This window comes from Macaca mulatta, chromosome 16 (genome assembly GCF_049350105.2).
Source record: "Macaca mulatta isolate MMU2019108-1 chromosome 16, T2T-MMU8v2.0, whole genome shotgun sequence".
NCBI classification, from domain to species: domain Eukaryota; kingdom Metazoa; phylum Chordata; class Mammalia; order Primates; family Cercopithecidae; genus Macaca; species Macaca mulatta.
The window spans coordinates 19,759,942-19,787,882 of record NC_133421.1 but is presented as its reverse complement, the minus strand read 5'-3'; the positions used below and the strand labels follow the sequence as shown (position 1 = coordinate 19,787,882).

At 50.0% G+C, this 27,941-nt stretch overlaps 1 protein-coding gene and 1 pseudogene across 2 annotated transcripts; one reads left to right on the top strand and one right to left on the bottom strand.

The window, feature by feature from the left end:
* Positions 1 to 37: 37 nt before the first annotated feature.
* Positions 38 to 27,937, bottom strand: ALKBH5 (alkB homolog 5, RNA demethylase). Its single transcript, NM_001193988.2, is given in 4 exon segments — positions 38 to 1,763; positions 2,274 to 2,429; positions 16,079 to 16,159; positions 26,905 to 27,937. Coding segments are annotated over 4 exon segments (1,185 nt in total). The 5' UTR covers positions 27,675 to 27,937; the 3' UTR covers positions 38 to 1,585.
* LOC700337 (uncharacterized) lies at positions 3,297 to 4,990 on the top strand (annotated as a pseudogene). The gene is made up of 2 exons (XR_013406157.1): positions 3,297 to 3,382; positions 3,690 to 4,990. The product of XR_013406157.1 is annotated as an uncharacterized LOC700337 (transcript).
* Positions 27,938 to 27,941: the final 4 nt, after the last annotated feature.

Below are 27,941 nucleotides of genomic sequence, written 5' to 3'. Positions count from 1 at the left end.
CAAAGGCAAGCCCTCTCTTACAACAACATCAGACAACTGTTTCAAAATATATTAGATTTGGTTTTTATTGTAGAGCACACATATCAGGGCAAAGTGCTGCACACACAACTACAAATCATTTTTGGGAAAAAAGCTGTAAAAAAAATAAAACTGCAACTGCTTTAATTATGCAGTCCCGACTTGAGAAATCCACGCTGGCAAAGGAGTTCTGGCCCCTGAGAGGGGCTTCTTGATGGTGGCTGCCCCAGATTTCTGCAGCCTATGAGGTCTCAGGCCCAGACCTCTGTACACAAAGCCCCCAAAGTGGTGGTATCCTGGTTGCTGGGAGGGCCTCGGCTCTTGGCAAGCCCAGGTCCTGGCCTGGCTGACAAGAAGACATTCCTAATGAATCTAGATCCACAAAACCTTTCTGCCTTCCAGGATCTGAGTGGGTAGAAGCTACCAAAGACTTTACCTTTTTTTTCTGAAAGCCCCTTCACCAACTCCCATACCCTGAAGCGGAGGAAGCACCAGCCCAGTCTGCAGGCCTGAGTTCTGGCCTTGGATGCATGCTGCCGGCAGACAAGAGGGGGCAGGCGCCTTCCTAGAAGGATGACATGAGGATGAGGCCCAAGCTGGCCAATGGAGAAGGGAGGGGAAAGGAAAAAGCCAGGAGACTAAAGGGGGAAAAAAACTCAAAACAAAAGAAAACAAAAACCCTACCACACACCACAACAATTTTCCATACCCCAAATGCTAGACTTGGAAGGACACCAGTCCCTCTAGCTAGAAACAATTTCTAAAACTGACCCAACGTGGCAAGTCTAACTGTTCCAAATAATCACACGCATATGCTCAAAAGGAGCAACCAGCAAAAAAGTGTGCTCTTGATAAGAGAGGTCAGGACCACTGCACTAGCCCCTCAGCAGCCCAAGGAACTGTGGACAGAGTAGGCTAGTGGGCGTGGGTGGAGGAAGCCTGGGGGGCTTAACAATAGCTTTGGGATGGCAGGGGCTGGCACTGTTTAAGCCCCTGCCCAGGCAACCTGAACAACTCTGCCGCAGGAGGAAGAAAGGGTGTTTGCATGAGCTTGCAGGGCGTGGATGGCAGGTGAGAAGTGGAGAACAGCAGCCCCCATGTAGAGCCTGTGAGGCTCCAGGAGACCTCAACCAAGTACAGACATCCAGTGGAGAAAAGGGGCGGGCAGAAGACTGAACTTTGTTTAGAACACTGCGGAGATTTACATGGAAAGCAAAATAATTTTCTTAACCAAAACATTTTGTTGCTTTTAAATAAACCCAGCCTGATACAGCCCCACTTAAAAGATGGCTGCTCTGCTCCACCACCTCTACTGGCCACTCCAGCATCAGCCTCTGTCCCCTATAGATGCCAACAACTTTTTCATCCAGGAGAAATACCAAGAATATGAGAACCCAGGTCCTGGCCAATTCTATTCTTCAGCCTTAACAGGCAACAAAACCAAGGAAAAATATATAGAATTAAAAAAAAAAAAAACCCCAATAAACAAAAACAAAACCCTCAAAACAAAAGGAGGGGCAACTACATAAGGATGAGCCAGAGTTCCCAGGAGGGCGGCGGGTAGACCTCAGTGCCGCCGCATCTTCACCTTTCGGGCAGGGCTGCCTGCTGCCTCGGAGCAGTCCTCTGAGGACTCGTAGGACTTGCGCCAGTAGTTCTCAGAGCTGAAGCTACCCCTCCGCCGGTGTGTAGGCAGCAGCACCGAGCGCCGGTTCTCTTCCTTGTCCATCTCCAGGATCCGTGGCCTGCAAGGAAAGGGAAGCAGGGCGTTATCTGAGAGGCTGTCAGAAGGGGCCTGGCTTTACCACTATACCTGGTCTCATCCTTGGGATGGGTCACTCCAGCTCAGTGGTCCTCAATGAAGGGTAGTCCTGGCAGAGGCCCTGGTATCAGAGGTTCTTGCCCACTAACTGCCAGTGACCACCCCAGTCTTTGGGACATTTCCCAATTGCCCTGTGGGGTCTGCCTGGCTCAGAGTCTGGTGCCCTGGGACACTGCCAGGACTGCTGGACAGAGATCTTCCCTACCACAGCCTCAAGACTCTGCATCGTTCTGCCATCTACCTTTACTTCCCAGCTCTACCCACTTTCTCTCTCTTGGGCCTCCCAACACTCCCTTCTCCACTTACCAACCCCATTATCCCCTGAAACCACAAAGCTCTTTTGTGTCTCAGGGTTTAGCTCATACAGTATTTTCTGCCTAGAATGCTCTTCCATATCTTTCTTATCCTTCTGGAATCAACTTAAGCTTAGTACCTGTGGGCAGCATCAGGGTCTGCCTTGCGGTGGGACCGCTTGGGTTTCAGAGCAGGGTCCCTGTTGTTTCCTGACAGACGATCTGAAGCATAGCTGGGTGGTAACACGGAGCTGCTCAGGGACTTTGTTTCCAACCGGGGTGCATCTAATCTTGTCCTGCAAAGGAAACATACATGGGGTCACCAAAGGGCCTCTGGTGAAGGTGTGGGCACCATCAGACCAATTCTCTGGCCAGGCAAAGTGGGAGCCAGCAGTCTCTGCTCCGAACCTCAGTCCTTGAGGTTCAACTAGAGATCGGTCTAGCTGACTTTCAAAGACCCTCCTCAAGTCCACATTTAGGAGTAAGGAATGGGAACACTTTTGTTTGGAAACTCCCAAGGATAGGCTGTACTACCCTAGGGGAAAGATCCCAGGGCTCACTCTCAGCTGAACGAAGCAGCCTCACCTCACTCCACTTGGACCCACAGGTTCTCTGGGGCCATCTACTTCATTTGCCAGAAGACCAACGGCCCCACTGGTGGGTCCTAACACAGGAAGGATCCTTGGTCCAGGCCTGTAGAGGGGCTGGAGAGAAAGAGAGCCAGAGCTACCCTATTTTCTTACTGTACAGACAAGGATGCTGAAACTGAGTGGCAGAGCCAGGGTGGGGAACCCAGGCCCACTCCACAACCATGAGCAGTCACCTGGCGATTTCTGCTCATTTCAGGATGCAGACAACGTAGAGGCCAGAGGGCTTTTGAAGGCACAGTCCCCACCAAGCAGCAGGTATAGGTACAGGTTTCAAGGAATACATTGCCGAGTAAAGGGAAGGCACACAAATACAGATGAGGAAGAGGGGGATGAAGAAGCTGGGTAGAGATAACTTAGGGCAGTGATCCAAGTCCTTTATGAAGCCAGACCAGAAGGGAGCTGGCCTGGAAAACCTCAAAGAAGCCCTTAGGCTCTTTGTATGGTACAGAGAAGGCTGGCAAGTCAGGCAGGTGGGAGCAAAGGGCAGAAGGACCCATGTAATAGACTGGGTGGGGAGCCGCTGCCATCGCCATGACCCGCGGTAACCAGCGTGAGCTCGCCCGCCAGAAGAATATGAAAAAGCAGAGCGGCCGGGCGCGGTGGCTCAAGCCTGTAATCCCAGCACTTTGGGAGGCCGAGACGGGCGGATCACAAGGTCAGGAGATCAAGACCATCCTGGCTAACACGGTGAAACCCCGTCTCTACTAAAAAATACAAAAACTAGCCGGGCGAGGTGGCGGACGCCTGTAGTCCCAGCTACTCAGGAGGCTGAGGCAGGAGAATGGCGTGAACCCGGGAGGCGGAGCTTGCAGTGAGCTGAGATCCGGCCACTGCACTCCAGTCTGGGCGACACAGGGAGACTCTGTCTCAACAAAAAAAAAAAAAAAAAAAAAAAAAAAAGCAGAGCGACTCGGTTAAGGGAAAGCGCCAAGATGACGGGCTTTCTGCTGCCGCCTGCAAGCAGAGGGACTCGGAGATCATGCGGCAGAAGCAGAAAAAGGCAAACGAGAAGGAGGAACCCAAGTAGCTTTGTGGCTTCGTGTCCAACCCTCTTGCCCTTCGCCTGTGTGCCTGGAGCCAGTCCCACCACGCTCGCGTTTCCTCCTGTAGTGCTCACAGGTCCCAGCACCGATGGCATTCCCTTTGCCCTGAGTCTGCAGCGGGTCCCTTTTGTGCTTCGTTCCCCTCAGGTAGCCTCTCTCCCCCTGGGCCACTCCCAGGGGTGAGGGGGTTACCTCTTCCCAGTGTTTTTTATTCCTGTGGGGCTCACCCCAAAGTATTAAAAGTAGCTTTGTAATTCAAAAAAAAAAAAAAAAAATAGACTGGGTGGGAAGTGACAGGACACAGCTAGCAGAGACCCTGAAGGCATCTTTTCCAGGGTCTGCTAGACACAAAGTAGTAACTTAGTTCCAAAGAATTATGGGCTGCAGTCAGAGCAGGACTCTAAGGATACCAGAGGATGCTGACGAAAAGTAAGCAGGAGGAAAATCCAAGAACTGCCTTGGGCTAGGCTGCTTGGCATCCTTGGTAACAACTGCATCTTGTCTTCACAGTTCCCCCCATTCCCTATGGCTGCCTCCCCACATTCTATTGGCTGGCCTGATGGGAAGGATCAGAAAGGCAGTAAGTCATGCATCCTGCAAGTCACAGGGGAAAGTTTAAAGCCAAAGTGAGATTTCAAGCCTGACAGGCAAGAGTTACTCTGAACCTGGGCAGGAAATCTCTCCTAAAGGCAGCAGGGGCATCTCCTTCCTTCCAGCTGGGAACCAACGTTCTGATGCCTCAGGCCCAAACTGGTGTGTAGGCAGGTAAGACAGGCATCCCCATCCCTTTGCTTTGGCCTTGTAGAGGGGGAAGCCAGAAGGGCCCAGCTGCAGTGAGTGGCTCTCCAGTCTCAGGCTCCTCTGGACTGCTCCAGACTCATAGATGCAGAACCTAGCATCAACAGGAGAAAATCTAGTCTTGGCACTGCCACTCAGAATCCAGGCTAGTCACCATCCTTCCTGGGGCCTCAGTTTCCCCATCTGAGCAAAGGACAGAAATGTGACTGGCTCTAAGGCTTCTTTGTGCTGAGGGTCTAAGGAATGGAAGGCAAGTTGGCAAGTTGCCTCCTTCAAGGCTGGAATTCTCTGGGTAGAGGTGGTACTGAGCAACTACCAGAGATGATGTGAAATAGAATAAAATCATTCTTTAAAAAAAAAAAAAAAGTCATGTTTTGCTCTGTGGCCCAGTCTGGAGGGCAGTGGTATGAACACAACTCACTGCACCCTTGAACTCCTAGGCTCAAGAGATCCTCCTGCCCAAGCCTCCCAAGGAGCTAGTACTACAGGCCTGGGCCACCATGCCCGGCTAATGCTTTTTTTTTTTTTTTGGAGAGACAAGGTACCACCATTTTGCCTAGGCTGGTCTTTTTTTTTTTTTTTTTTTTTTTTTTTTTGAGACGGAGTCTTGCTCTGTCCCCTCAGGCTGGAGTGCAGTGGGGCAATCTCGGCTCACTGCAAGCTCCACTTCCTGGGTTCACGCCATTCTCCTGCCTCAGCCTCCTGAGTAGCTGGGATTACAGGCATGCGCCCCCACGTCCAGCTAATTTTTTTTTTTTCTTTTTTTTTGAGGCGGAGTCTCGCTCTGTCACCCAGGCTGGAGTGCAGTGGCGCTATCTCCTCTCACTGCAAGCTCCGCCGCTTCCCAGTTTCACGCCATTCTCCTGCCTCAGCCTCCCTAGAAGCTGGGACTACAGGCGCCCGCCACCACGCCCGGCTAATTTTTCTGTATTTTTAGTAGAGACAGGGTTTCACCGTGTTTGCCAGGATGGTCTTGATCTCCTGACCTCGTGATCCGCCTGCCTCAGCCTCCCAAAGTGCTGGGATTACAGGCTTGAGCCACAGCGCCCGGCCTAATTTTGTATTTTTAGTAAAGATGGGGTTTCTCCATGTTGGTCAGGCTGGTCTCAAACTCCCAACCTCAGGTGATCTGCCCGTCTTGGCTTCCCAAAGTGCTGGAATTACAGGCGTGAGCCACCGCACCTGGCCCAATGACCTTTGGTGGCACTTCTTTACCAGGTGTCGTGCCACCAAGTTGAGAGGTCCAGGTGGCAGAGATCAGACTAAACGTTAGCCATTATGCTTGACTTAAAGAACTCTAAGGGCCTCACTAAAGAAAGTCCCTCCTCTGGTATCCATAAAGCTAAGACCCTATAGGTGCCAGGGAGCCCATGGTTCAGCAAAGGAAGGTCCCTGAGTGCTCCAAAAGCCCCAGTGAAGCCCTGGTGGGGGCACTCTGGAGTTGTTTCTTCGGGGGAATGATGGATGGTAAGAGAAAAGCAGAACCACCAAAATGAGAGCTCTTGACACATCCCCTGGGACTGTCACATCTCATAACAGTTGGAGAAGCTCCTGCCCTCCCCACACTTCCAAAAATCCACTAAGCTGCAGGATGCCAGGCTAGAGCTTGACTCCAAGCCCAGTGCCCACCAGTAGCTTAACTTCAGAACATGCCCAGTTAAAAGACCCTATAGGTTGCCCAGTTAAAAGGCAACCAATTCCCATGGTGCAAGCCAGATCTTCAGGGTTTAGCAGAGAGAGCCACGAATTTGGATTCAGGAGGCCTAGTTCTTTTTTTTTTTTTTTTTTTTTTTTTGAGACGGAGTCTCGCTGTGTCACCCAGGCTGGAGTGCAGTGGCCGGATCTCAGCTCACTGCAAGCTCCGCCTCCCGGGTTTTACGCCATTCTCCTGCCTCAGCCTCCGAGTAGCTGGGACTACAGGCGCCCGCCACCACGCCCGGCTAGTTTTTTGTATTTTTAGTAGAGACGGGGTTTCACCATGTTAGTCAGGATGGTCTCCATCTCCTGACCTCGTGATCCACCCGCCTCGGCCTCCCAAAGTGCTGGGATTACAGGTTTGAGCCACCGCGCCCGGCCAGGAGGCCTAGTTCTAGCAGTAAGGTCTGGACCCAGGCATCTTCAGGTAACAACAGGAATGAAGACCTGCCTTACAGATCAGAGTAGGTATTCAAAGGTCAGAGCAAGGCACCTTGGGCATGCGAGATGGGGGTTGACCAGAGTGACCAGAGTGGTCACCTACAGTGTCAGGACAAAGCAGGGACAAGGGAGGTCACAACAAAGGATGGCTGTAGCACTAATGTGTGAACCTAAGGGAAGGGAGGGAGTTGATCTTATCCTAAGTCCTCCAGAAAAGCTGCTGGGGTGAATGATTCTCCCTGCAGGGATAGGAAAGCAAAGCTAAATCCCAGAGCAAATCACTAGCTTGAGTCACAAAGTCCACCTACTACTCTGTAATGGCCTCTAAAGCACAGGTGGGGCCAGGCACAGTGGCTCACACTTGTAATCCCAGCACTTTGGGAGGCCAAGGTAGAAGGATTACTTACAGCCAGGAGTTTCAGACCAACCTGGGCAACAAAGAAAGACCTTGTCCCTACTTAATTTTTTTTTTTTTTTTTAAAACAGTCTTGCTCTGTCTCCAGGCTAGACTGCAGTGGCACGATCTTGGCTCACTGCACCTCCGCCTCCCGGGTTCAGGCAATTCTCCTGCCTCAGACTCCTGAGTAGCTGGGACTACAGACGCGTGCCACCATGCCCAGCTAATTTTTATATTTTTAGTAGAGACAGGGTTTCACCATGTTGGCCTGGATGGTTTTGATCTCTTGACCTCGTGATCTGCCTACCTCAGCCTCCCAAAGTGCTTGGGATTACAGGCATGAGCCACCGCACCTGGTCCTAATTTTTTTTCTTTTTTTTTAGTAGAGACGGGGTTTCACCGTGTTCGCCAAGATGGTCTCGATCTCCTGACCTCGTGATCCGCCCGTCTTGGCCTCCCAAAGTGCTGGGATTACAGGCTTGAGCCACCACGCCCGGCCATATATATATATATTTTTTTAATTAAAAAATAAAGTGCTGGTGGGCCTTCCTCAGTGCAAGAGAACACTGTGCAGGTGGCAGGGCCACCATTTCTGGGAAGATGGTAAACCAGCCTGCACTCAGGCCACAATGACCCTGGAGCAAGGGCAGTCCCCAGCCAGCTTCCAACTACTCTCTAACTTCTGGCTCCACCTTTATCAGGCATCCTTGTGCTAAAAGCCTCGCTTTCCAACAAAGCGAGGCAGAGGCCTGTCCAAGCACCCTCTTGGGTATTTAGTGACCTGGTTCCCTAGAGCTAAGGTCTAAGCTCCAGCACCTTTGAGAATCAAACTCCCACAAAGCTCAGGCCTGTACCTCGCTGGCTTTCCTGCAATAGTACCCACTCCCCTCATAGGACTCTCCCTACCCATCTTCCAGCCTCCTGCCAACAACAGGTTTTTTTTTTTTTTTTTTTTTTTTTTTTTGAGATGGAGTCTCGCTCTGTCACCCAGGTTGGAGTGCTGTGGCGCGATCTTGGCTCACTGCAACCTCTGCCTCCTGGGTTCATGCCATTCTCCTGCCTCAGCCTCCCAAGTAGCTGGGACTACAGGCACCCGCCACCACGCCCAGCTGATTTTTTCTGTATTTTTAGTAGAGACAGGGTTTCATCGTGTTAGTCAGGATGGTCTCGATCTCCTGACCTCATGATCTGCCTGCTTTGGCCTTCCCAAAGTGCTGGGATTACAGGCTTGAGCCACCGCGTTCAGCCAATTACTTTCTTTGAAACAAGGTCTTACCCTGTCATCCAGCCTGGAGTGCAGGGGTGGGATTACAGCTCACTGCAGCCTTGACTTCCTGGGCTGAAGCAATCCTCCTGCCTCAGGCTCACGAGTAGCTCGGACTACAGGTATATGCTACCACACCTGGTTATCTATCTATCTACCACACCTGGTTATCTTATCTATCTACCTATCTTCCTATCTATCTATCTATCTATCTATCCATCTATCTATCTACCTACCTACCTACCTACCTACCTGAGATGGAATCTCACTCTGTGGCCCAAGCTGGAGAGCAGTGGTGCAATCTATCTATCTATCTGAGATGGAATCAGTCTATCTAATCTAATCTATCTAATTAATCTATCCATCTATCTATCTAAGATGGAGTCTCACTTTGTAGCCCAAGCTGGAGTGCAGTGGCACAATCTTGGCTCACTGCAACCTCTGCCTCCAGGGGTCAAGTGATTCTCATGCCTCGGCCTCCCAAGTAGCTGGGACTACAGGCGCGTGCTACCACGTCCGGCTAATTTTTTTGTATTTTAGTAGAGATGGGGTTTCACCATGTTTCCCAGGGTGGTCTCAAATTCCCGAGCTCAGGCGATCCGTCCACCTTGGCCTCCCAAAGTGCTGGGATTACAAGTGCAAGTCACCACACCCAGCCAGGAGGAGTTTAGAAGACCACCTAGCATTCACAAGTTTAACCACAACTGCCCAATTTACAGGTGCTCCGGTAAGATTGCATGTGGAGAGGAGTGGCAGAGCCAGGGCAGAAGCCCAAGTCTCTCACTTCCCTGGTGATCCCATTGTACCTATATTCCTTGGGCAGGCCACAGACACATCAGAACAATCAGGCTGCCAAAAGGGCAGGGTGTATACATGTGGACACAGACTTACTCAACTAGGGAACAAATGTGAGCTAAGTCTAACCACAGGAGACACAAATCATGGAGAAAGGAGCAACATCAAGCCCTGGTCAGAGAAACCAAGAGCTAGGCACCCCTCATCCCACTCCTAAGGAATGAAGTCCAGAGTGAGACCTCCATTTCCTTCCACTGTTCATCCATCCACTCAGCCTCACCTTCAGATTGTTCTGTTCTCAGGGAGGGTCTCCTCCTGACTCCTCGAACTCTGTGGATCTAATGATCAAGTAAGCTACTGAGCTCAGCTTCCTACAATCTCTCACATGCCTCCATGGCTCCCCAGCACCCTCAACATCTCTCTACACAGCGTGAAGTTTTTTCTGTCTTAGGCCAGTGTATCAAGTCCTCCACTCCTTATCTATTCTATGCTCCAGAACAGAGTTCCTGGACTCCACGCCTCTGTAAAGAGCATCTCTTCTGACTGAACTATCTTTGCCCCTGAGCCTCCTTCTATGCTGGCTAAGGCCCAAGCATCCTTGACTACCTTCAGGTGGCACTTCTCTGGAAAGTCTTCTTTGACCAGTTCCTGGTGAGATGCTAAATGTCTGCCTTTTCCCAAAGGACAAAAGAGAACAGGAACCCATACAAACCCCATTCCAGGTACTAGCACAGAGCCTAGCGCACATCAGCTTAGGTTACCACTTGGCAAAGGGATCTCCAGCTGCTTTTCCCAGCTTCAGATCACTCTGAGCTGAGTTCCACTTGACCAAAAGCAAATAAATGGGCTATATATACTGCTTTGTGCCACTTTATCTGGTTACCTGGAGAGTACCAATCTCAAGAATATAAGTCTCACAGTGCAATCCTGAGGGCCTCCTAGAAACCAAGGGATTGGGTGCCCTAGTCACCAACTAAAGGCCCCGAAGACCCATAAGCCATCTCTTGAGAATCAAATGTTGACCTAAGGAAGGCCTCCTTCCCTCTTTCATTCCTCATCTACCTAAGTCCCCTATATTTCCCTGCCTCCTAGCCTTTGAGCTTACCATTTCTGCCTGGCTAGCAATTTCTAGCTCAGGGGCCAGATCTACCAAGCTCGCCTTTACCTTCCCTCCCGCTAAGGTGGATGTAATTTTTTTTTTTTTTTTTGAGACAGAGTCTTGCTCTGTCTCCCAGGCTGGAGTGCAATGGTGCGATCTCGGCTCACTGCAACCTCCGCCTCCCGGGTTCAAGTGGTTTTCCTGCCTCAGCTTCCTGAGTATCTGGGATCACAGACACCTACGACTATGCCCAACTAATTCTTGTATTTTTAGTATTTTCATCATGTTAGTCAGGCTGGTCTTGAACTCTTGACCTCAGGTGATCCACCTGCCTCGCCCTCCCAAAGTGCTGGGATTACCGGTGTGAGTCACCACGCCCGACCTGGGTTTTTGGGTTTTTGCAGGGCCTGCAGAGAATACCCTGTGCTTTTACACCTTTTACACCTCTGCTTTGTGTTGGAATGGCATGCAAAGTGCAAACTTATTACATGTGAAGCACCAAGGGGGCACTAAATTTCCTGCGGTGCCCACCTCAAGTGCCTTGTACATAGTAGATACCTGATGTTTCCCTCAGGTCAGAAATCCTTGCTCAAAGGTCATTCCAACTAGCAAGATGACCTGAGACAGCTCACTTCCTATCTGAGCCCCTTTCCAAACAGAGTTCACACCTTCTAGTTTCAGGGTTAGTATGTGGATGCTTGGCACAGGGTAGCTAGCAAGGTCTACCAGGAGCAGAAGCACAGAGCGCACTAGCGTAGGAGTACTAGGGAATCATGGAAAAACAGGAAGACTCCCCTCACAAATGAATTATTATATCCAAGAAGTTTGTCAGCCTCTTGGTTATCTAACTAGTAATTTAGAACTTTAACCACACCTCCAGTGAGGTTAGGTCCAGCTTCCCCTTCCAGGGTTACCAACAATTACAGAGAAAAGACTTGCAAGTTGGGGCAGCTTGCCCTCCGTCGGCTGGGAGACAGCAACATTCAGGAAGTTTGGGGGTGCTGAGGCACCTCAAAGAGCCGACTAGCCTGTAGCTGCTGCCTCACCCCACTCTCTGTAGAGTGCCCCCTACATACTCGTAACACTCTCCCCAATCAACACAATTCTCTACTTGCACAGTAGAGGCAAGAAAGCCCTTCTGTATCTGAGCTCCAGTTTCCTAACTCAAAGCATCCATCCCAATGACACACTAGGGAAAAGGGCGGGACTTGGGGTACTCCACTGTGCAAACCACCAAGGAACCACAAGACCCAGGTTCCAGGTCTCATTCAGCCATTTACTGGCTAAGTTGTGAGATCAAACATTGTAACACCAAGGGACAGTCTGAGGATTCCACTCTGGGGAGGCTCTTAAAGGGTCACTTCCAGCCTTCCCGTGAGAAACAAGGGCACATGTGCACGAAGACTTGGCACCACCCATGTTCACAGAAGCTACATTCTGTCCAACCAGAAAGCACTTGGCAGCCGCCCACCCGTTTCCTTCCATGAGGCCCTTAAAAAGACCTTTCCAGCTCTGACTGACCTGAGCTGGTGACAGAGTTCCCAGGGTCTCCCCCAGCAGCCTGTGCAATCTTTATCTGAACTTATGAGAAGGCAGGACAGGCTCTAACTCCTCTACCATAATCAGGGCCAGGCTCAGTGCCCAGATTCTACCCACTGTAACACAACCTCACCAGAAGACATCAAACCAGCCAGGTATCTTCCAAGACCACATCCTACTTATCTCTGGGCAATGCCTGGGCCAAGATGCTCCCCCTTTTTAACCTGTCACAACCCGTCCTTTCCCAAGACAAGCCCATGTAGCTACTCTAGACCTGCTCCTCACTGGCCTGAATTGTTCTCCACACTAGTTGATGCCTCTTCTGGGCTGCACTTCATGCTAGGCCCCAGATGAACAGGGATATCCTTAGTCCTACAGAATACAGACTTGAAAATTCACAATGGCAAGCGTATGAGCTATGACAGTCCAAACAGGGGTGTGTGTATGTGTCTGCATGTGTGCTGAAAGGGCTTTAGGTGATGCTAAAATGCTAAAGGGCTTTTTATATGATGCTTTCTGCATGTCAAAATGGTCAATCTGAGCGATGAAGAATGACTAGGTTATTTGAAGAGCTGGTTATCATGCAGGTTATCTGGGGAGTTGGGATATGAATTAGAAGATGAACATGTTAGATGAGAAGGCATTCCCAATGGAGGCCACACTACAACAAGAGTCCACGACACAAGTCCATGAACCATAACAGGAGCTGCAGATACTTTAGAGTTCCCCACAGTTGTGCACTTCCCCAGCTCAGCTGCCCGGGGAAGCTGGGACATCCTCCCACTCTTCTCCAGTCCCCTTACACCAAAGCTCTGTGCTTCTGCCCTCCAGCCCAGTCTGTGAATGGTTCCTGGGCCCTCTCAAGTCAGAAGGTAGAAGAGTCTCAGTCACGCAACAACAGCCATTCCCAAGGTCAAGCCACTGCCAGGGGCCCAGCTGGCTAAAAAGCTTCCCAGGGAGCTGATTAACAATGCAGACTCTTAGCTGTGCTGAGGAGCATCTGACTCAGCTGGACTGGGCGGCCAGGTATGGGAGTCACCCTTCAAGAAAAAAGTAGCAGTTAGAAGACTGACACTCCAGCTACGGCCACTACCACCTGCATATCTAGTTAAGATTTCCCCAAAATAAGCTACTATGAGAAGATGAGAGGAACACTTGGGAAGTTACTGCTCTGGTCCTATATAACATTAGAAGTTCCTCTCTAGGTTCCTGGCCTGGGCAGGCCACCCATCCCTGGCTGCAGCTGGAGGTACCAGGTACAGCCTGAGAAGAAATGACTGTGGAGGAGAGGCTGAAAGAGTGCTACACTCTGGACTCCATTATTTCTGAGTTCTGGCCTGTGCCGGAAATCAAGAAAAATAAAGTAGAAGGCAGATAAAAACCCTTCCCTTCCTCTGGCAAATTCTGGGAATAGTCTTAGGCTAGAAAAGAAAGGCTGCCAACTACCAAGTCGACCCAAGTTTCTGGAGCTCCCATATGTGTTCAGTGCTCTGCCTGTACCATAGGACTGTCGAACAGGTACGGATCATACCCATCTACTATAGTTAAAACAGACTAAAAGTTTTGACTTGACAAAGTGGCAAAGCCACACCAAAGAAACTTCACCACTACATTATTCTGGAGTTAAGGGCCCAAAGGACCAGGAGGCCAAAGTTATTGTTTACTGACTAAAGTTGATGAGCCAGAAAAAATTACCGCCGGGCGCGGTGGCTCACGCCTGTAATCCCAGCACTTTGGGAGGCCGAGGCGGGCGGATCACAAGGTCAGGAGATCGAGACCACGGTGAAACCCCGTCTCTACTAAAAATACAAAAAATTAGCCGGGCGCGGTTGTGGGAGCCTGTAGTCCCAGCTACTCGGGAGGCTGAGGCAGGAGAATGGCGTGAACCCGGGAGGCGGAGCTTGCAGTGAGCCAAGATCGCGCCACTGCACTCCAGCCTGGGCGACAGAGCGAGACTCCGTCTCAAAAAAAAAAAAAAAAAAATTACCAATGACCAAAGCTGGAACAATCTGGGCATAAAATAAATTCCCAGAAGTCCGTACTTATATAAAATTATACTTATATACATAAATGATTGAATAAATGAGGAAGAGCAGAACAATCCCCCTGCAGAAGAATTCTAAATAACTCACCTGGATGCTTCCCCTCAAGGAGATGGTGCTAACTCCCACACTCTAACTGTGGGCATGCATGGTGGCCTCCTTCCTAAGGGTACAGTATGGATAAAAAACAGTAATTTTACAGTGGAAAACCTGACAAACAGTGCATCAGCCAGGTGATCAATATCAATAGTGATAAGTTACATTGATAGTATGTATTCTTGGTATGTAGTAAAAATGGCATGCATTTTACCATAAAAACATTAGACAAATCCCAATTGAGAGACGTTCTATACAATATCTAACCAGTCGATATCTTCAAGAATAAGGCAGGCCGGGCGCGGTGGCTCACATCTGTAATCCCAGCACTTTGGGAGGCCAAGGCAGGCGAACCACTTGAAGTTAGAAGTTAGAGACCAGCCTGGCCAACGTCTGCACGAAAAAATTTAAAAAGTAAGCTGGGTGTTGTGGCACACGCCTATAGTTCCAGCTACTCAGAAGGCTGAGGCACAAAATCACTTGAACCTGGGAGGCAGAGGTTGCAGTGAGCCGAGATGGCGCCACTGCATTCCAATCTAGGCGATAGAGTGAGACCCTGTCTCAAACAAACAAACAAACAAAAAAAGGAATAAGGCAAAGTCTGAGAAACTGTTATAGCCAAGAGGAGTCTAAGAGGATATGTCGACTAAATGTAATGTAGGATGATCTTGGGACAGAAAAAGGACATTAGGAAAAATGTAAGGAAATCGAAATAAAGTAGGGACTTTAGTTAATATACCAATAAAAAATTAAATAGGGAAAATGGGATGCAGAGTACATGGGAACTCTGTACTATCACAATTGTCTATAAATCTAAAACTATTCTAAAAAATAAAGTTTAATAAAAAGAAGGAAGAAAGAAGAAAGACAGCAAGTGATATGTGTCAAGCCTTGTTTTGCTCTGCTCACTGACTTCTATGACTCTGGGCAATCACCTATCCTCTCTGGAACTCTTTTCAAAAGGCAGGCTTGAACCAGGTATGGTGGCACATGCCTGTTGTCCCAGCTATTCAGGAGGCTGAAGCAGGAAGGTAACTTGAGTCCAGGACTTTGAGGATGCAGTGAGCTACAAAGGCCAATGGCACCACTGCATTCCAGCCTGAGCAAGAGTAAGACTTTTTCTTTAAAAAAAAAAAAAAAAAAAAAAGCCGGGCGCGGTGGCTCAAGCCTGTAATCCCAGCACTTTGGGAGGTCAAGATGGGCGGATCACGAGGTCAGGAGATCGAGACCATCCTGGCTAACACGGTGAAACCCCGTCTCTACTAAAAAATAGAAAAAACTAGCCGGGCGAGGTGGCGGGCGCCTGTAGTCCCAGCTACTCGGGAGGCTGAGGCAGGAGAATGGCATGAACCCAGGAGGCGGAGCTTGCAGTGAGCTGAGATCCGGCCACTGCACTCCAGCCTGGGTGACAGAGCGAGACTCCATCTCAAAAAAAAAAAAAAGCAGGGTGGGCGGTGGGGCAGGCTTGTCTTGATCCAATGTCTGTAGGGCTATGGCTTCTTCCACTCACTCCGTCTAAGAAATAAATGCTGGTGAAGCCAGGTTTGCTGATGTTAATTAGCACATCCAATTCCCTCCCCAGAGAAGAGCCATAAGCCATGATTCTGCTGAATACTATATCCTAACCTCCCACCCTTGTCTCCTCTCTTCACTCCCTGTTCTTCCCAGCAGTGAAAACCCAGGCATTTTTAAAGCAGGTTGCTAAAGGCACAGTCTAAAAATAATCACCAAGAATACGTGTGACAAATAAGGACCAAGGAGGTGAGGAATAGAGGCTAAGGGGTGGAATGAAGTTTGGAAGAATGTTGCCCAAATCTTGTCTCAAGATTATACCCACAAATATTGGGAGTATATGCTTTTGTTCAGTCCTAAACTCCCTAAATAGTCAGAGAACTTAATTTTCTGATAAAAAGACAAAACAACTTTATCCTCACAGGATTCAAATAAAAAGTAAGACAACTTAATAGTTCTGCTCTCTAGTCTGCCACGCCACTGATACGTAGGAGCTGAGTTCTAAGTGGACCCAGAGCTACATCTCCAGAGAGGCCTGCAGGTAAGGCAGAAGGTCAGACATCAAGGCACTTACTTCCTGAGGATGATGACTGCTCGGCGCTCCTTGATGTCCTGAGGCCGTATGCAGTGAGTGATTTCATCAGCAGCATATCCACTGAAAAGAAACAGAGAACATGTGACCATGAAGAGTAGACAGACAACCGAAGCTCCTGGGGGATATAACAGGACAGGAATATGGCCTAGGTCTTATGGCTGCTCTCTACTCATTACTTGAGTTTCAAGGATCTACATGTAAGGGAGTATCATATTAAGCTCCAGGATGCTTTTGCCAAGAGACTGTAATACTCAAGGAAAAACCTGGTATGAGGCAAAGGAGACCCCTTGGCCACTTAAGGCAGAGGCCCGAAGCAAGTCTCTCCCTGAACATGCCAGGAGCCCTATTTAAAAAGCGTACTCCAGAGAGTACACTGCATCTTCTCCTCATTCTCCCTCCCTTTAGCAGGTAGAGAAAGCCAAAGCAGCCACTGATAGCACTGACTCACCAGGGAGAGCTAGCACTGCCTCATTCCAAAACAGAGTGTCTACTTTAAGTCTCCTTTTGGGGGGATCCAAAATTTTGAAGACAGCTGTGTCTGAGTATTTTAAGAATTTCCGGCTGGGCATGGTGGCTCACGCCTGTAACCCTAGCACTCTGGGAGGCCAAGGTGGGCAGATCACCTGAAGTCAGGAGTTCAAGACTAGCCTGGCCAACATGGTGAAACCCCGTCTCTATTAAAAATACAAAAATTAGCCAGGAGTGGTGGCAGGCTCCTGTAATCCCAGCTACTCAGAAGGCTGAGGCAGGAGAAACGCTTGAACCCAGGAGGCAGAGGTTGCAGTGAGCCGAGATCACACCACTGCACCTGAACAACAAAGCGAGACTCCGTCTGGTATCTGTTTATTTTCAACAAGTTATATGACTTTTTTTTTTTTTTTTTTTGAGACGGAGTCTCGCGCTGTGTCACCCAGGCTGGAGTGCAGTGGCGCGATCTCGGCTCACTGCAAGCTCCGCCTCCCAGGTTCACGCCATTCTCCTGCCTCAGCCTCCGAGTAGCTGGGACTACAGGCGCCCGCCACCACGCCCGGCTAGTTTTTTTGTATTTTTAGTAGAGACGGGGTTTCACCATGTTAGCCAGGATGGTCTCGATCTCCTGACCTCGTGATCCACCCGCCTCGGCCTCCCAAAGTGCTGGGATTACAGGCTTGAGCCACCGCGCCCGGCCGTTGTATGACTTTTAAAACTGCTCAGAGACCAACTAATGTGGGTATGACTGTCCTCTTCTCAGCTAGCTCATTCCAATTTGAAACTCTGGAAGCAAGCTCCGAGCCTCCAAAGCCCCTTACATGCTATCACTGGAAGCATGGCAGCCACAAGACACTCCCACTCCAAGTTACTCTACTAAGCTTCAGCAGTTCTACACACCCAGAAACTCACTCAGCCACAGGCCTAGTAGGACAAGTATGGCTTAGTTTCCCTACCTGCCCCTGTACCACAAACCCTTCTCTCATGGATACTGATCAGCTCCCTTCTCAAAGGCTAGTTACATAGACACAAACTTAACTATTAAAAACACTGCAGGCCTGGAAAGGACCCCTCAAGATGGCGAGGCTGGCCAAACCTCAGATCTAATAACTGAATGCAAGAGCCAGTAAGAGATACAAAGTCAGACTGCTTCAGGCTCAGCCTTAAGGAGGCACCTCTGATTTGGAAATCTGATTTGAGCTCATGCTGGGGATAGAACAAACCTTTATTTTACTTAATTTTTTTTTTTTTTTTTGAGACAGAGTCTCACTCTGTCACCCAGGCTGGAGTGCAGTGGCACAATCTCGGCTCACTGCAACCTCTGCCTACCGGGTTCAAGCGATTCTCCTGCCTCAGCCTCCTGAGTAGCTGGGACTACAGATGCGTGCTACCACGTGTGTCTAATGTTTGTTATTTTCAGTAGAGATGTTGCACTATGTTAGTCAGGCTGGTCTTGAACTCCTGACCTTGTGATCCATCTGCCTCGGCCTCCCAAAGTACTGGGATTACAGGTGTGAGCCACCATGCCTGGCCCAAACCTTTATTTTTATAGATTCCACACCTTCTCCCTCAAGATGCTCCTAGACAAGAATTTTCAAAATTTTCTCCATGAACACCAGTCCCATAAGAGACAGTGGACAGGCTGGGCACTGTGGCTCACGCCTGTAATCCCAGCACCTTGGGAAGCCAAGGTGGGTGGGTTGTCTGAGGTTAGGAGTTCGTAACCTGACCAGTCTGGCCAACATGGTGAAACCCCGTCTCTACAAAAATTAGCCAGGCATGATGGCAGGTGCCTGTAATACCAGCTACTGCGGAGGCTGAGGCAGGAGAATGGCTGAACCCAGGAGGTAGAGGTTGCAGTGAGCCGAGATAGTGCCACTGCACTCCAGCCTGTGTGACAGAGTGAGACTCTGTCTCACACATACACACAAAAAAGACAGTGGACAAATGTCTGTAGTGAAATCAATTGCAAAATACTGATGAGAGTTTCAAAAAGCATTACTTAAAGCACATGAGAATCACTACAGCAAAAGAACCCACTGAATTTGTTCAAGCACTGACCAAAGAAACTTCTCTCAAATACCTATTAATACCCATCAGCCCACAATGAGAAGAATCACACAGGAGTTAGGGAGTTGAAGAGACCTGGGTTCAAATGTGAGCTTGTCTCCTACTAGCTTTGTGACCTTGTGTTAAATCACATGCTGAACCTAAAAACCTGTACAGTTTCTTCATCTGTAATAAGGAGAACAGTAGGTTCTTGGGTATTCATCTTGTTATGCTTTATAATTTAGCTGTTCTTTTGCTGCTACTAAGATGACAAGATTTTAAAAATGGGGACAGGGCCTTCTCCCTTTGAGGCAGAACAGCAGCATTATATGACTACATGACTGACACTCCTGGAGAGGGGTGGTGAGAGGCCTACCTGCAGGGCTGTTGTGAGAATTAAGTCAGATAATGCAGGGTGCCTGACACCCTACAATCTTTACTGAGCACTCTGACAAAAGTCAGAAGGCCCTGGACTATCCTGGGGCAAGCCAGAGCCCTGGATTCAGGGTCTGCCAAAGAGACACGGTCCGGGCTTCCCCTGCAGGGATCTGCCAGTAGTGGGGGCCTCCTGGGCCCCATTTCCAGAGCTAGGAACTCTAGTTCTCATCCCATGCTTTTATCATTCCACATTGGAGGAATGGGGGTCTAGACTGCAAGACCGTCCCATATATACACACAGGACTTTCCCAAAGAGCTGTCAAAGGTCCCAAAGGCACTTTTTTTTTTTTTTTTTAAAGACAGAGTCTCACTCTGTTGCCCAGGCTGGAGTGCAGTGGCACAATCTCGGCTCACTGTAACCTCCACCTCCCAGGTTCAAGCGATTCTCCTGCCTCAGCCCCCCAAGTAACTGGGACTACAGGTGTGTACACCACACCCAGCTAATTTTTGTATGTTTAGTGAAGATGGTTTCCCCATGTTGGCCAGGCTGGTCTCGAACTCCTGACCGCACGTGATCCACCCACCTCAGCCTCCCAAAGTGCTGGGATTACAGGCGTGAGCCCCTGTGCTCGGCCCCAAAGGCACATTTCTAAGTCCTGAATCTGTGGCGCTGGCTATAGGCAACCTTCCCTGTCACTGACAAGTGTTATCAATCTGTTTGACTTGGCTATACACATAACCAAGGGCTCTGACTTCCCATCTCCAACAAGGAACCACTTTTCTTAATGCAGTTCTGGAGCAAATCCAGATGTTTGTCAAAGCTTGATTGCCCACATGCTCCCTGACCCCATCCCCCAAGGGGCTCTAGAACAAACAATAAGCCATGTCAGGTTCCTGCCATGGAGCCCAGGCCTCGGAAGAACTAGTGTGGAGGTAGGGCTGCACAGGCCCACAAAAATGACTTTGGCACTGACACAACCTGGAAGGCTCATTAGTACTGGTCTTCTAGAACTTTCTAGCAGCTATGACACAGCCCACTGACCCTTCTTCAGAGTATCCGGCTGCTCTGGCAACATGAGCTTCAAGTCCTGATTAAGGGAAGCTCTCCTGGCCAATCTCACAAAGTGTCGAGCAGAGACCACAGGGCATTATTTACTATTAAGGAACCTACTTGCAGGCCGGGCGCGGTGGCTCAAGCCTGTAATCCCAGCACTTTGGGAGGCCGAGACAGGTGGATCACGAGGTCAGGAGATCGAGACCATCCTGGCTAACACAGTGAAACCCCGTCTCTACTAAAAAATACAAAAAAAAAAACTAGCCGGGTGAGTTGGCGGGCGCCTGTAGTCCCAGCTACTCGGGAGGCTGAGGCAGGAGAATGGCGTAAACCCGGGAGGCGGAGCTTGTAGTGAGCTGAGATCCGGCCACTGCACTCCAGCCTGGGTGACAGAGCGAGACTCCGTCTCCAAAAAAAAAAAAAAAAAAAAAAAGGAACCTACTTGCTACAGGAGAAATTCAAAGTCTCAGTCTGCCAGCTTGCAACTTAATATGCCCTGGGTCCAGCCCTACTGCTGGCATGAAAAGTTCCAGGACCTCTTGCTCTTTTGTTTTCACAGGGAAAGGAGAGGAGGAAATACCTTATGCTGTCCGACTTGCATGCTCCCTGCCTGGGCTGAGCCCCCCAGCCCTAGCAGCATTGACTAGTATGTTGCAAATGTCACCCACTAGTCCTATACCTCAGAGTGACTCTCAAAGGAGCTGATATGTCTATGTCCTCTTCTGGGAGCCTTTCCCTGATTCCCCAGACTGGGTTCCCCCTACACTGCTCAACCACACCCTCTCATGCCTCTCTGCTACTTCATCTGCCTTGTGGAAATTGTGTCTTCCCTTCAAGACAAAGCTCTTCAAAGGCCTTACTCATCCCTGCACAATGACACTAAATGAAATGTGTGTTGAGCTGAACTATTCTACCACTTAGAACTGTTTCTGCCTCTGCAAAACAAAGATCACAGCAAGCCCCTCCTCAGAAGATTAGGCGCAACTTAAATGAGGTGTCTGAAAGATTTTTTTTTTTTTTTTTTGAGACGGAGTCTCGCTCCGTCGCCCAGGCTGGAGTGCAGCTGCGCGATCTCGGCTCACTGCAAGCTCCGCCTCCCAGATTCACGCCATTCTCCTGCCTCAGCCTCCAGAGTAGCTGGGACTACAGGCGCCCGCCACCAGGCCTGGTTAATTTTTTCTTTTTTTAGTAGACGGGGGTTTCACCATGTTAGCCAGGATGGTCTCGAGCTCCTGACCTTGTGATCCACCCACCTCGGCCTCCCAAAGTGCTGGGATTACAGGCATGAGCCACCGCACCCGGCCGCCTTTTTTTTTTTTTTTGAGACAGAGTCTCACTCTGTTGCCTAGGCTGGAATGCAGTGGTGCGATCTCGGCTCACTGCAACCTCCACCTCCTGGGTTCAAGCAATTCTCTGCCTCAGCCTCCCGAGTAGCTGGGATTACAGGTGCCTGCCACCACACCCAGCTAATTTTTGTATTTTTAATAGAGACAGAGTCTCACCATCTTGGCTATTCTTGTCTTGAACTCCTGACCTCAGGTTATCCACCCGCCTTGGCCTCCCAAAGTGCTGGGATTACAGGCGTGAGGCACAGCGTCCAGCCCTGAAAAACTCTTTGAAGGGACTATGTACATCTCTCCTCTAGGGGACAGTCTTGGAAACTGAGTTGTTATGACACATTTCCAAGATGGCCACCATTTCCCATCTACTCCATGGCCTGCCTAGGCCAGGATGAACCAGAGATGGAGGGATTGGCCAAGATCCCAGCCTGGTGACTGTCTCTCTCCGGCTATGTCTGCCTGCCTTACTGACAGGCCCGCAGGCCAAGAAGGTCAGGCTTTGGGCGGGGACAGCAGACTAGCCACCTGGAACCAGGGGCAGGATTGTGAGATCAGGCTCAATTATTTACCAGACCTATGCCTCCAAGACGACACATGGTCTAACTTTATGAGAAATCCTGGGGCTTTCTGAATCCAGAGGGAAGGTCAACCTGCCGAGTCCCAATTCTGTATACACCAAGATACAGACAGTGTACTAAACACAGAAGGTAGCCCATCTCCTGAGACACTTTTAGCTAAATTTCAAGCATTCAGTAGATGACAAAGATTCAATCTTCTGTAACAACTCTATGGCATCATTAGACCGGTTTTGCTGATGAGGAAAACTGAGGCCCCAAAAAGATTAATTTGCCCGAAGTCAAACAGTTAAAATGGTGGTGCTGTAACTCTAACCAAGTTTGCCATCAAACTTTCTGGATTCTGTTGTAGAGGCGGTAGGGAAAAAAAGCCCATCTGCGTTTCCTGGTAACAAGCCTGTCCTGGGGGCCTTGCTGGCCTCACTGAAAGGCACATGCACACCCACTAGCCCTATGGAAACCCTCACCAAAGGGCACAGGCACACCCACTAGCCCCATTTGCAAAGATGAGCTTATATCCCCCAGAGAACTAGCAGTGTATTAGTGAAGGCTATCCACCTACTACTGGCCAGCCAGCTGTGAAGTTTTTTTTTTTGAGACGGAGTCTTGCTCTGTCACCCAGGATGCCAGGCTGGGAGTTCAGTGGCATGATCTCAGCTCACTGCAAGCTCCGCCTCTTGGGTTCATGCCATTCTGCCACCTCAACCTCCCGAGCAGCTGGGACTACAGGCATCTGCCACCACAGCCCGCTCATTTTGTTTTTGTATTTTTAGTAGAGACACGGTGAAACCGTGTTAGCCAGGATGGTCTCGTTCTGACCTCGTGATCCACCCGCCTTGGCCTCCCAAAGTGCTGGGATTACAGGTGTAAGCCACCGTGCCTGGCCTTGAAATTTTTTTTTTTTTTTTTTTGAGACGGAGTCTCACTCTACCAGAGTGGATTGCTCAATCTCGGCTCACTACAACCTCCGCCTCCCAGGTTCAAGTGATTCTCCTGCCTCAGCCTCCTGAGTAGCTGGGATTACAGGCACACAGCACACTACCACGCCCGGCTAACTTTTGTATTATTAGTAGAGATGGGGTTTCACCATGTTGGTGAGGTTGGTCTCAAACTCCTGACCTCGTAATCCATCTACCTTGGCCTCCCAAAGCGCTGGGACTACAGGCTTGAGCCACCGAGCCCAGCCAGCTCTGAAATTTTTATGGCCTATTTATTCTCTGCTTGCTCTGAACTTCATGATTAACACCATGGTTCACTGCTAGCTTCCTTTCTTTTACCATCCTCTGACTTCTTGTCAGGCCTTGGCAGCAGCAAGGGCAGCCAACCCCCCTGGCCCAGAGCTCCTCCTGACGGTGCACAGCTCTGACTTCATCCTGTGGTTCCTCCCCCTCCAGTGGAATCAGAAGAGTCCACACAAGAGATGTGGCCCAGGACCTATCTGCCCTACTTTCCCAACTATTTTAAGCCAGAAAGCTAAATTTTGCTTTCACCAGCTGAACAAAATCAGACTTATTCCAGAACTGACAGGGGTGCCCACTCTACCCAATACCAACTGTTAACTGGAAGAGTCACAGGCTGAGCTCACCAGTGCATGCCCTGTGCCTGGGTGATACACAATCATTTTCAGACGGCTGGCCTAGGCCTGGGTCTCTGGGCATGTGGCCACCCCACCACAGACCATGCAGCAGTGATTAAAGATAGCAGCAAGTAAGCAATTAGCCTTGAGGTAATTATTCTAATTAGTCCAATCGGAGTCTGTTTTAATCTGCCCCATGCAGCCAACAGGGAATAGGAGAATGAATGACAGATGAAGTGATATGAAGATAAAAAATATTTCCCTAAAGAACAGCATTAAGAGGGGATACACCCAGGCCTAACATGGGAAGGTTACAAACGACAACTGATAACTAGCTTTGGAAAGGAGTCTGAAGCACTTCCAGAAGATTCTGTGACGCCTTGCTCTAAATGCCCAGGTTTAGACACTGCTGAGTCAATGTGACGCACCAACATCCATGCTGATCACTATTAAACATAAAATTGTATTCCTGCCATGCGGTCTTGGACGGGTACAGACACCATTGCCACCACCACCAACTGAAGTCTGACTAAGATGTCTACTACTAGAATCCCTCCCCATCTGCACCGCACCACTGTTTTCACCAGCCCCTCCCCTCCAATCTGCAGCTTTACTGCTCATCACCTCTGCGCTAGGATCTGTAGCAGGAAACAAGAGAAAGCACCACTTCTTACCAGCTTATATGCAGGATTTGATGAGGGGCAGGTGTTCACTCACCTGCATACCAGGTAAGCTAAGGAAGCAGGTGCAGGAAGATTTAATTAGTGGAAGGGTCCAGACTCTAGAGCAGTGATTCTCAACTATGGATTCTGCACTTCCCCTGCCTTGGCATTTGGCAGTGTCTGGATACTTTCTGGTTGTCATAAAAAACACTATTGGCACCTAGGAGATAGAAGCCAGGAATGCTGCTAAACAGTCTACAATGCACGAACAGCCCCACACAATGAAGCATTATTGAGCCCTGAATAACAATAGCACTGTTGAGAAGCCCTGATCTAGAGTTCACCAGAGCATCCTCAACCACAGTCTCTACTAATGAACTCCATCTGCCTCCCATCAACATCCACCCCCTCTTACCTATGGCTACTCCTATTACCGCAGTCAAAGACACCGCTGTTGTGTACTTTCTCCATCTTTCTCTGCTTGGCTCATTCCTAGTCACTTTTCACATTGCAGTTCACTTCCTCCCCTAAACTTCCAACACTCTAAAGTGGGAAAGATGTCCCCCTTTAGTGTGCTTCTGCAGTTACCTTCCTGGGCTATAACTTATCCTCCTGTCTGAGGCCTCCATGGGGCTTGAACTCCATGATGGGAAACTGCCATGTTCTGGGTTCCACCAGATCCCTAGTTCCTTCCCCAATGAGAGAGCAGGGGATCACTGAGTGGTTGTACATGAAAGCAAGCACCGAGTTAAGTACCTACCCCGTGCCAGGCCCTATCTTAGACAACAAATCACCACATTTAATTCTAATAGGCTTCGGAAGTTGGCATCATCCCCACTTACAGATGGGAAAGCCAGCTCAGAGAACGCCTACAAGATCCCAAAGCAAATAAGAGAAAAGCTGGATTCAAAGCCTGGGGCAGCACTTTTCAGGACATCGCTGAGCCTCCCACACTAACTCCACAGCCAAGTCTGAATTCAGAAGGGGTTGACAGGGACTGGGAAAGCTTTAGGACTTTACTATTCTGAGGAAAAGATGAAGAGAATTTTCCTGATGATGCAATCCCGTTGCTGATCACTAACAGACCTGCATACTAAGAACTCGAAACTTCTGTTCTTAAATGCAGGGTGTGTGTGTGTTAAGGAGAGGAGTAGTCCCAAAACCAAAAAAATGCCTTGTGATCCCCTCATTAGGCACCAGACCACTACTAGACCTCCTGACAACCACCCTGAGGTCCAATGACTACGCAGAAAATTAGTATCCCACTAAGAGACCAAATGGTCCTTGTGTGAGGTAATTTCAGCACTGAGAACCCTTCAACAGGGTCAGACCCCAACCTGCCTTACACAGTGAGCACGCTGGAAGGGTGTGTCCTGGAAATCCCATGTTAAAGCATTCTGCCAAGACATCCATCTAGGAGCGCCATGAAGATTTGAGAAGCCCAGAAGGCCATGATAAGAAGGTATCTGACAGGTAAGCTGTCCTCTAGGTTTCAGATGCCTAAGGAGTCACAGTATCGCTTCTGCTACTACTGACTTCCCAGATTCCCATCAGGAGGTCTTGGACATCACAAGGCTCTGCTGCCATCCCCAACATGGAAGGAGCCTCAGCTGTTCGACTCAAATGAGACAGATGACCTCCCCTCATGATATGAAGAGGGCACCAGGGACACTGCTTCTCCTTATGACTTTGGCCCTTCTGACTCACTTCAGAACCTGGGCTGCTCACGACAAAAGCCCACTGTGTCCTCATCTTGTATTTGGTGGTGGTCAACCAAGCTGCTCTGAGAACAGCTGCAGTCTAGACCTAAGAGGTTTTGGGGATTACTGAATTACATTACTAGGTTTACCTTTTTCAGGACTCGAAGGAGGTAGCTTCCAAAAAAATTTTCACTTCACGTTAACAGCAAAGGTGTTCCCACTGGCAATCTCCTCTGGAGGCCAGGGCACTGAGCTAATTCTCAGCAGGATCTGGGAACCGAATATAGGCCAAAAGCCTAAGTTCTACCGCTCACGCAACTATAAGACCAAACAGTCAAAAGACCAGCTGTATTCTATTGTATTCAGTCCTGACTACGTTCTTACAAAGAACTGATGGGCTCTTCTGCAGCCAGGAGAGAAGAATTTTAAGAGTGTGCTGCTCTCTATTCCTGGCCCAATCACTAATCTGTTCAACTCCAGGGAAGTCACTCCCCCTCCTGGGAATGGAGAATGTGCTTCAATTAAATAATCTCTGGGGCCTTTGCCTGTGACTACTTTCTCGGTTAAGGAATCCAAAAATGGCAGAACAATAACGACTTTTAGATAGTAAATTAAAAAAAAAAATTTAAGTATAGATTTGTAAACGGAAGGCCAGAATGAAAAACTGAAAAATTACAAAGGGATTCATGCTAAGAAATGGGTGGTGGGGAAAAAAAAATCAAAGCGAACAGCCTTCTGAAAAGATGGCTTTTGATGAATTCTCAGTCAAGTCAGTGATCCCGTCAAACCTGCCTTCGGGGACAGGATTTCCACATCGGTTCCCTGTTTTCTTGCTATAGGTATCTTAAACACAGAACCCTTCTCTCGCTCCCTGCAACCTACAAACAGAAGAATTGGTCAGAACTGTAAAAAACGCGGACTCCTACGGGCTGCTGCTTTCTGGGCCAGGGTGGGTAGCTAAGGCAGCAGGCGCAGGGCCGCCCCCTCTACCCGGGTGGGTTACCTGAGCACAGTCACGCTTCCCCTGCGCACCGGCAGGGAAAGCACTGGTTCCGACACCCGAATAGGCTTGAACTGGAACTTGCAGCCGAAGCACAGCGCAGAGTCGCTAAAGAAGGACACGGACACGATGGGGCGCTCGAAGATGTGGATGGGGTCCACGTGAGACACGATGCAGCCGCCGGGCTGGTAGTCGTTGATGACGGCGCTGTTGACGAAGCCCTCGGGGATGACGCGGTGTTCCACCAGCTTTTGGATCACCAGCTGGTGCACCCACTCGGGGATCTCGTCCACGTCGCCCGGCGGGTAGAGGCGCTCCTGGCCGGGCCCGCGCTTCTGCAGCTGGGCGCCGTAAGTGTAGCCTTCGCCGAAGAAGTACTTGTTGCGCAGTGGGGCCCGGTCCACCGTGTGCTCGTTGTACAGGCCCTTCTCAGCGCGGGACACCACCTCGTCAATGCGGGCCTCGATCTTGGCGCACTCGTCCTGGCTGAACAGGCGCATCTGGCGGATGCCGCTCTTCACCTTGCGCGCCTCCTCCTCCTTCTGCAGCTGCTGCTCCTCGTAGTCGCTGCGCTCGGGGTCCGAGTCCTCCTGATACTTGCGCTTGGCCCCGGACACCGGGTAAGGTTCGGCGGCAGCGGCGGCTGCGGCTGCAGCAGCCACGGCGGCGGCGGCGGCGGCGGCGGCCTCCCGGCTGCCCGCCTTATAGTTGTCCCGGGACGTCATGGACTTGAGCTTCTCACGCAGGTCCGTGTAGCCGCTGGCGGCCGCCATGGCCCCCGCGACGCTGCTCTAGGGTCCTCCGGGGCGGGCGGGGCAGCCGGGCATGGCTCTAAGGGGACGCGCCCCGGGGCCCCCGGAAGGAGGGGGGTCCTTAGCGCCGAACCCCCATGCGTGAGTGGGGGACCCGGCGGGGGGCGTCGAGGGTCCGGGCGTGGGGTAAGGCCTCAGGAGCGAAGGGTCATGCAACGGTGGCGACAACGGGGCTTCTTCCTCCTCCACCTTCTCCACGTCCCGGGGGGCAGGGGCGTCGGCAGCGCC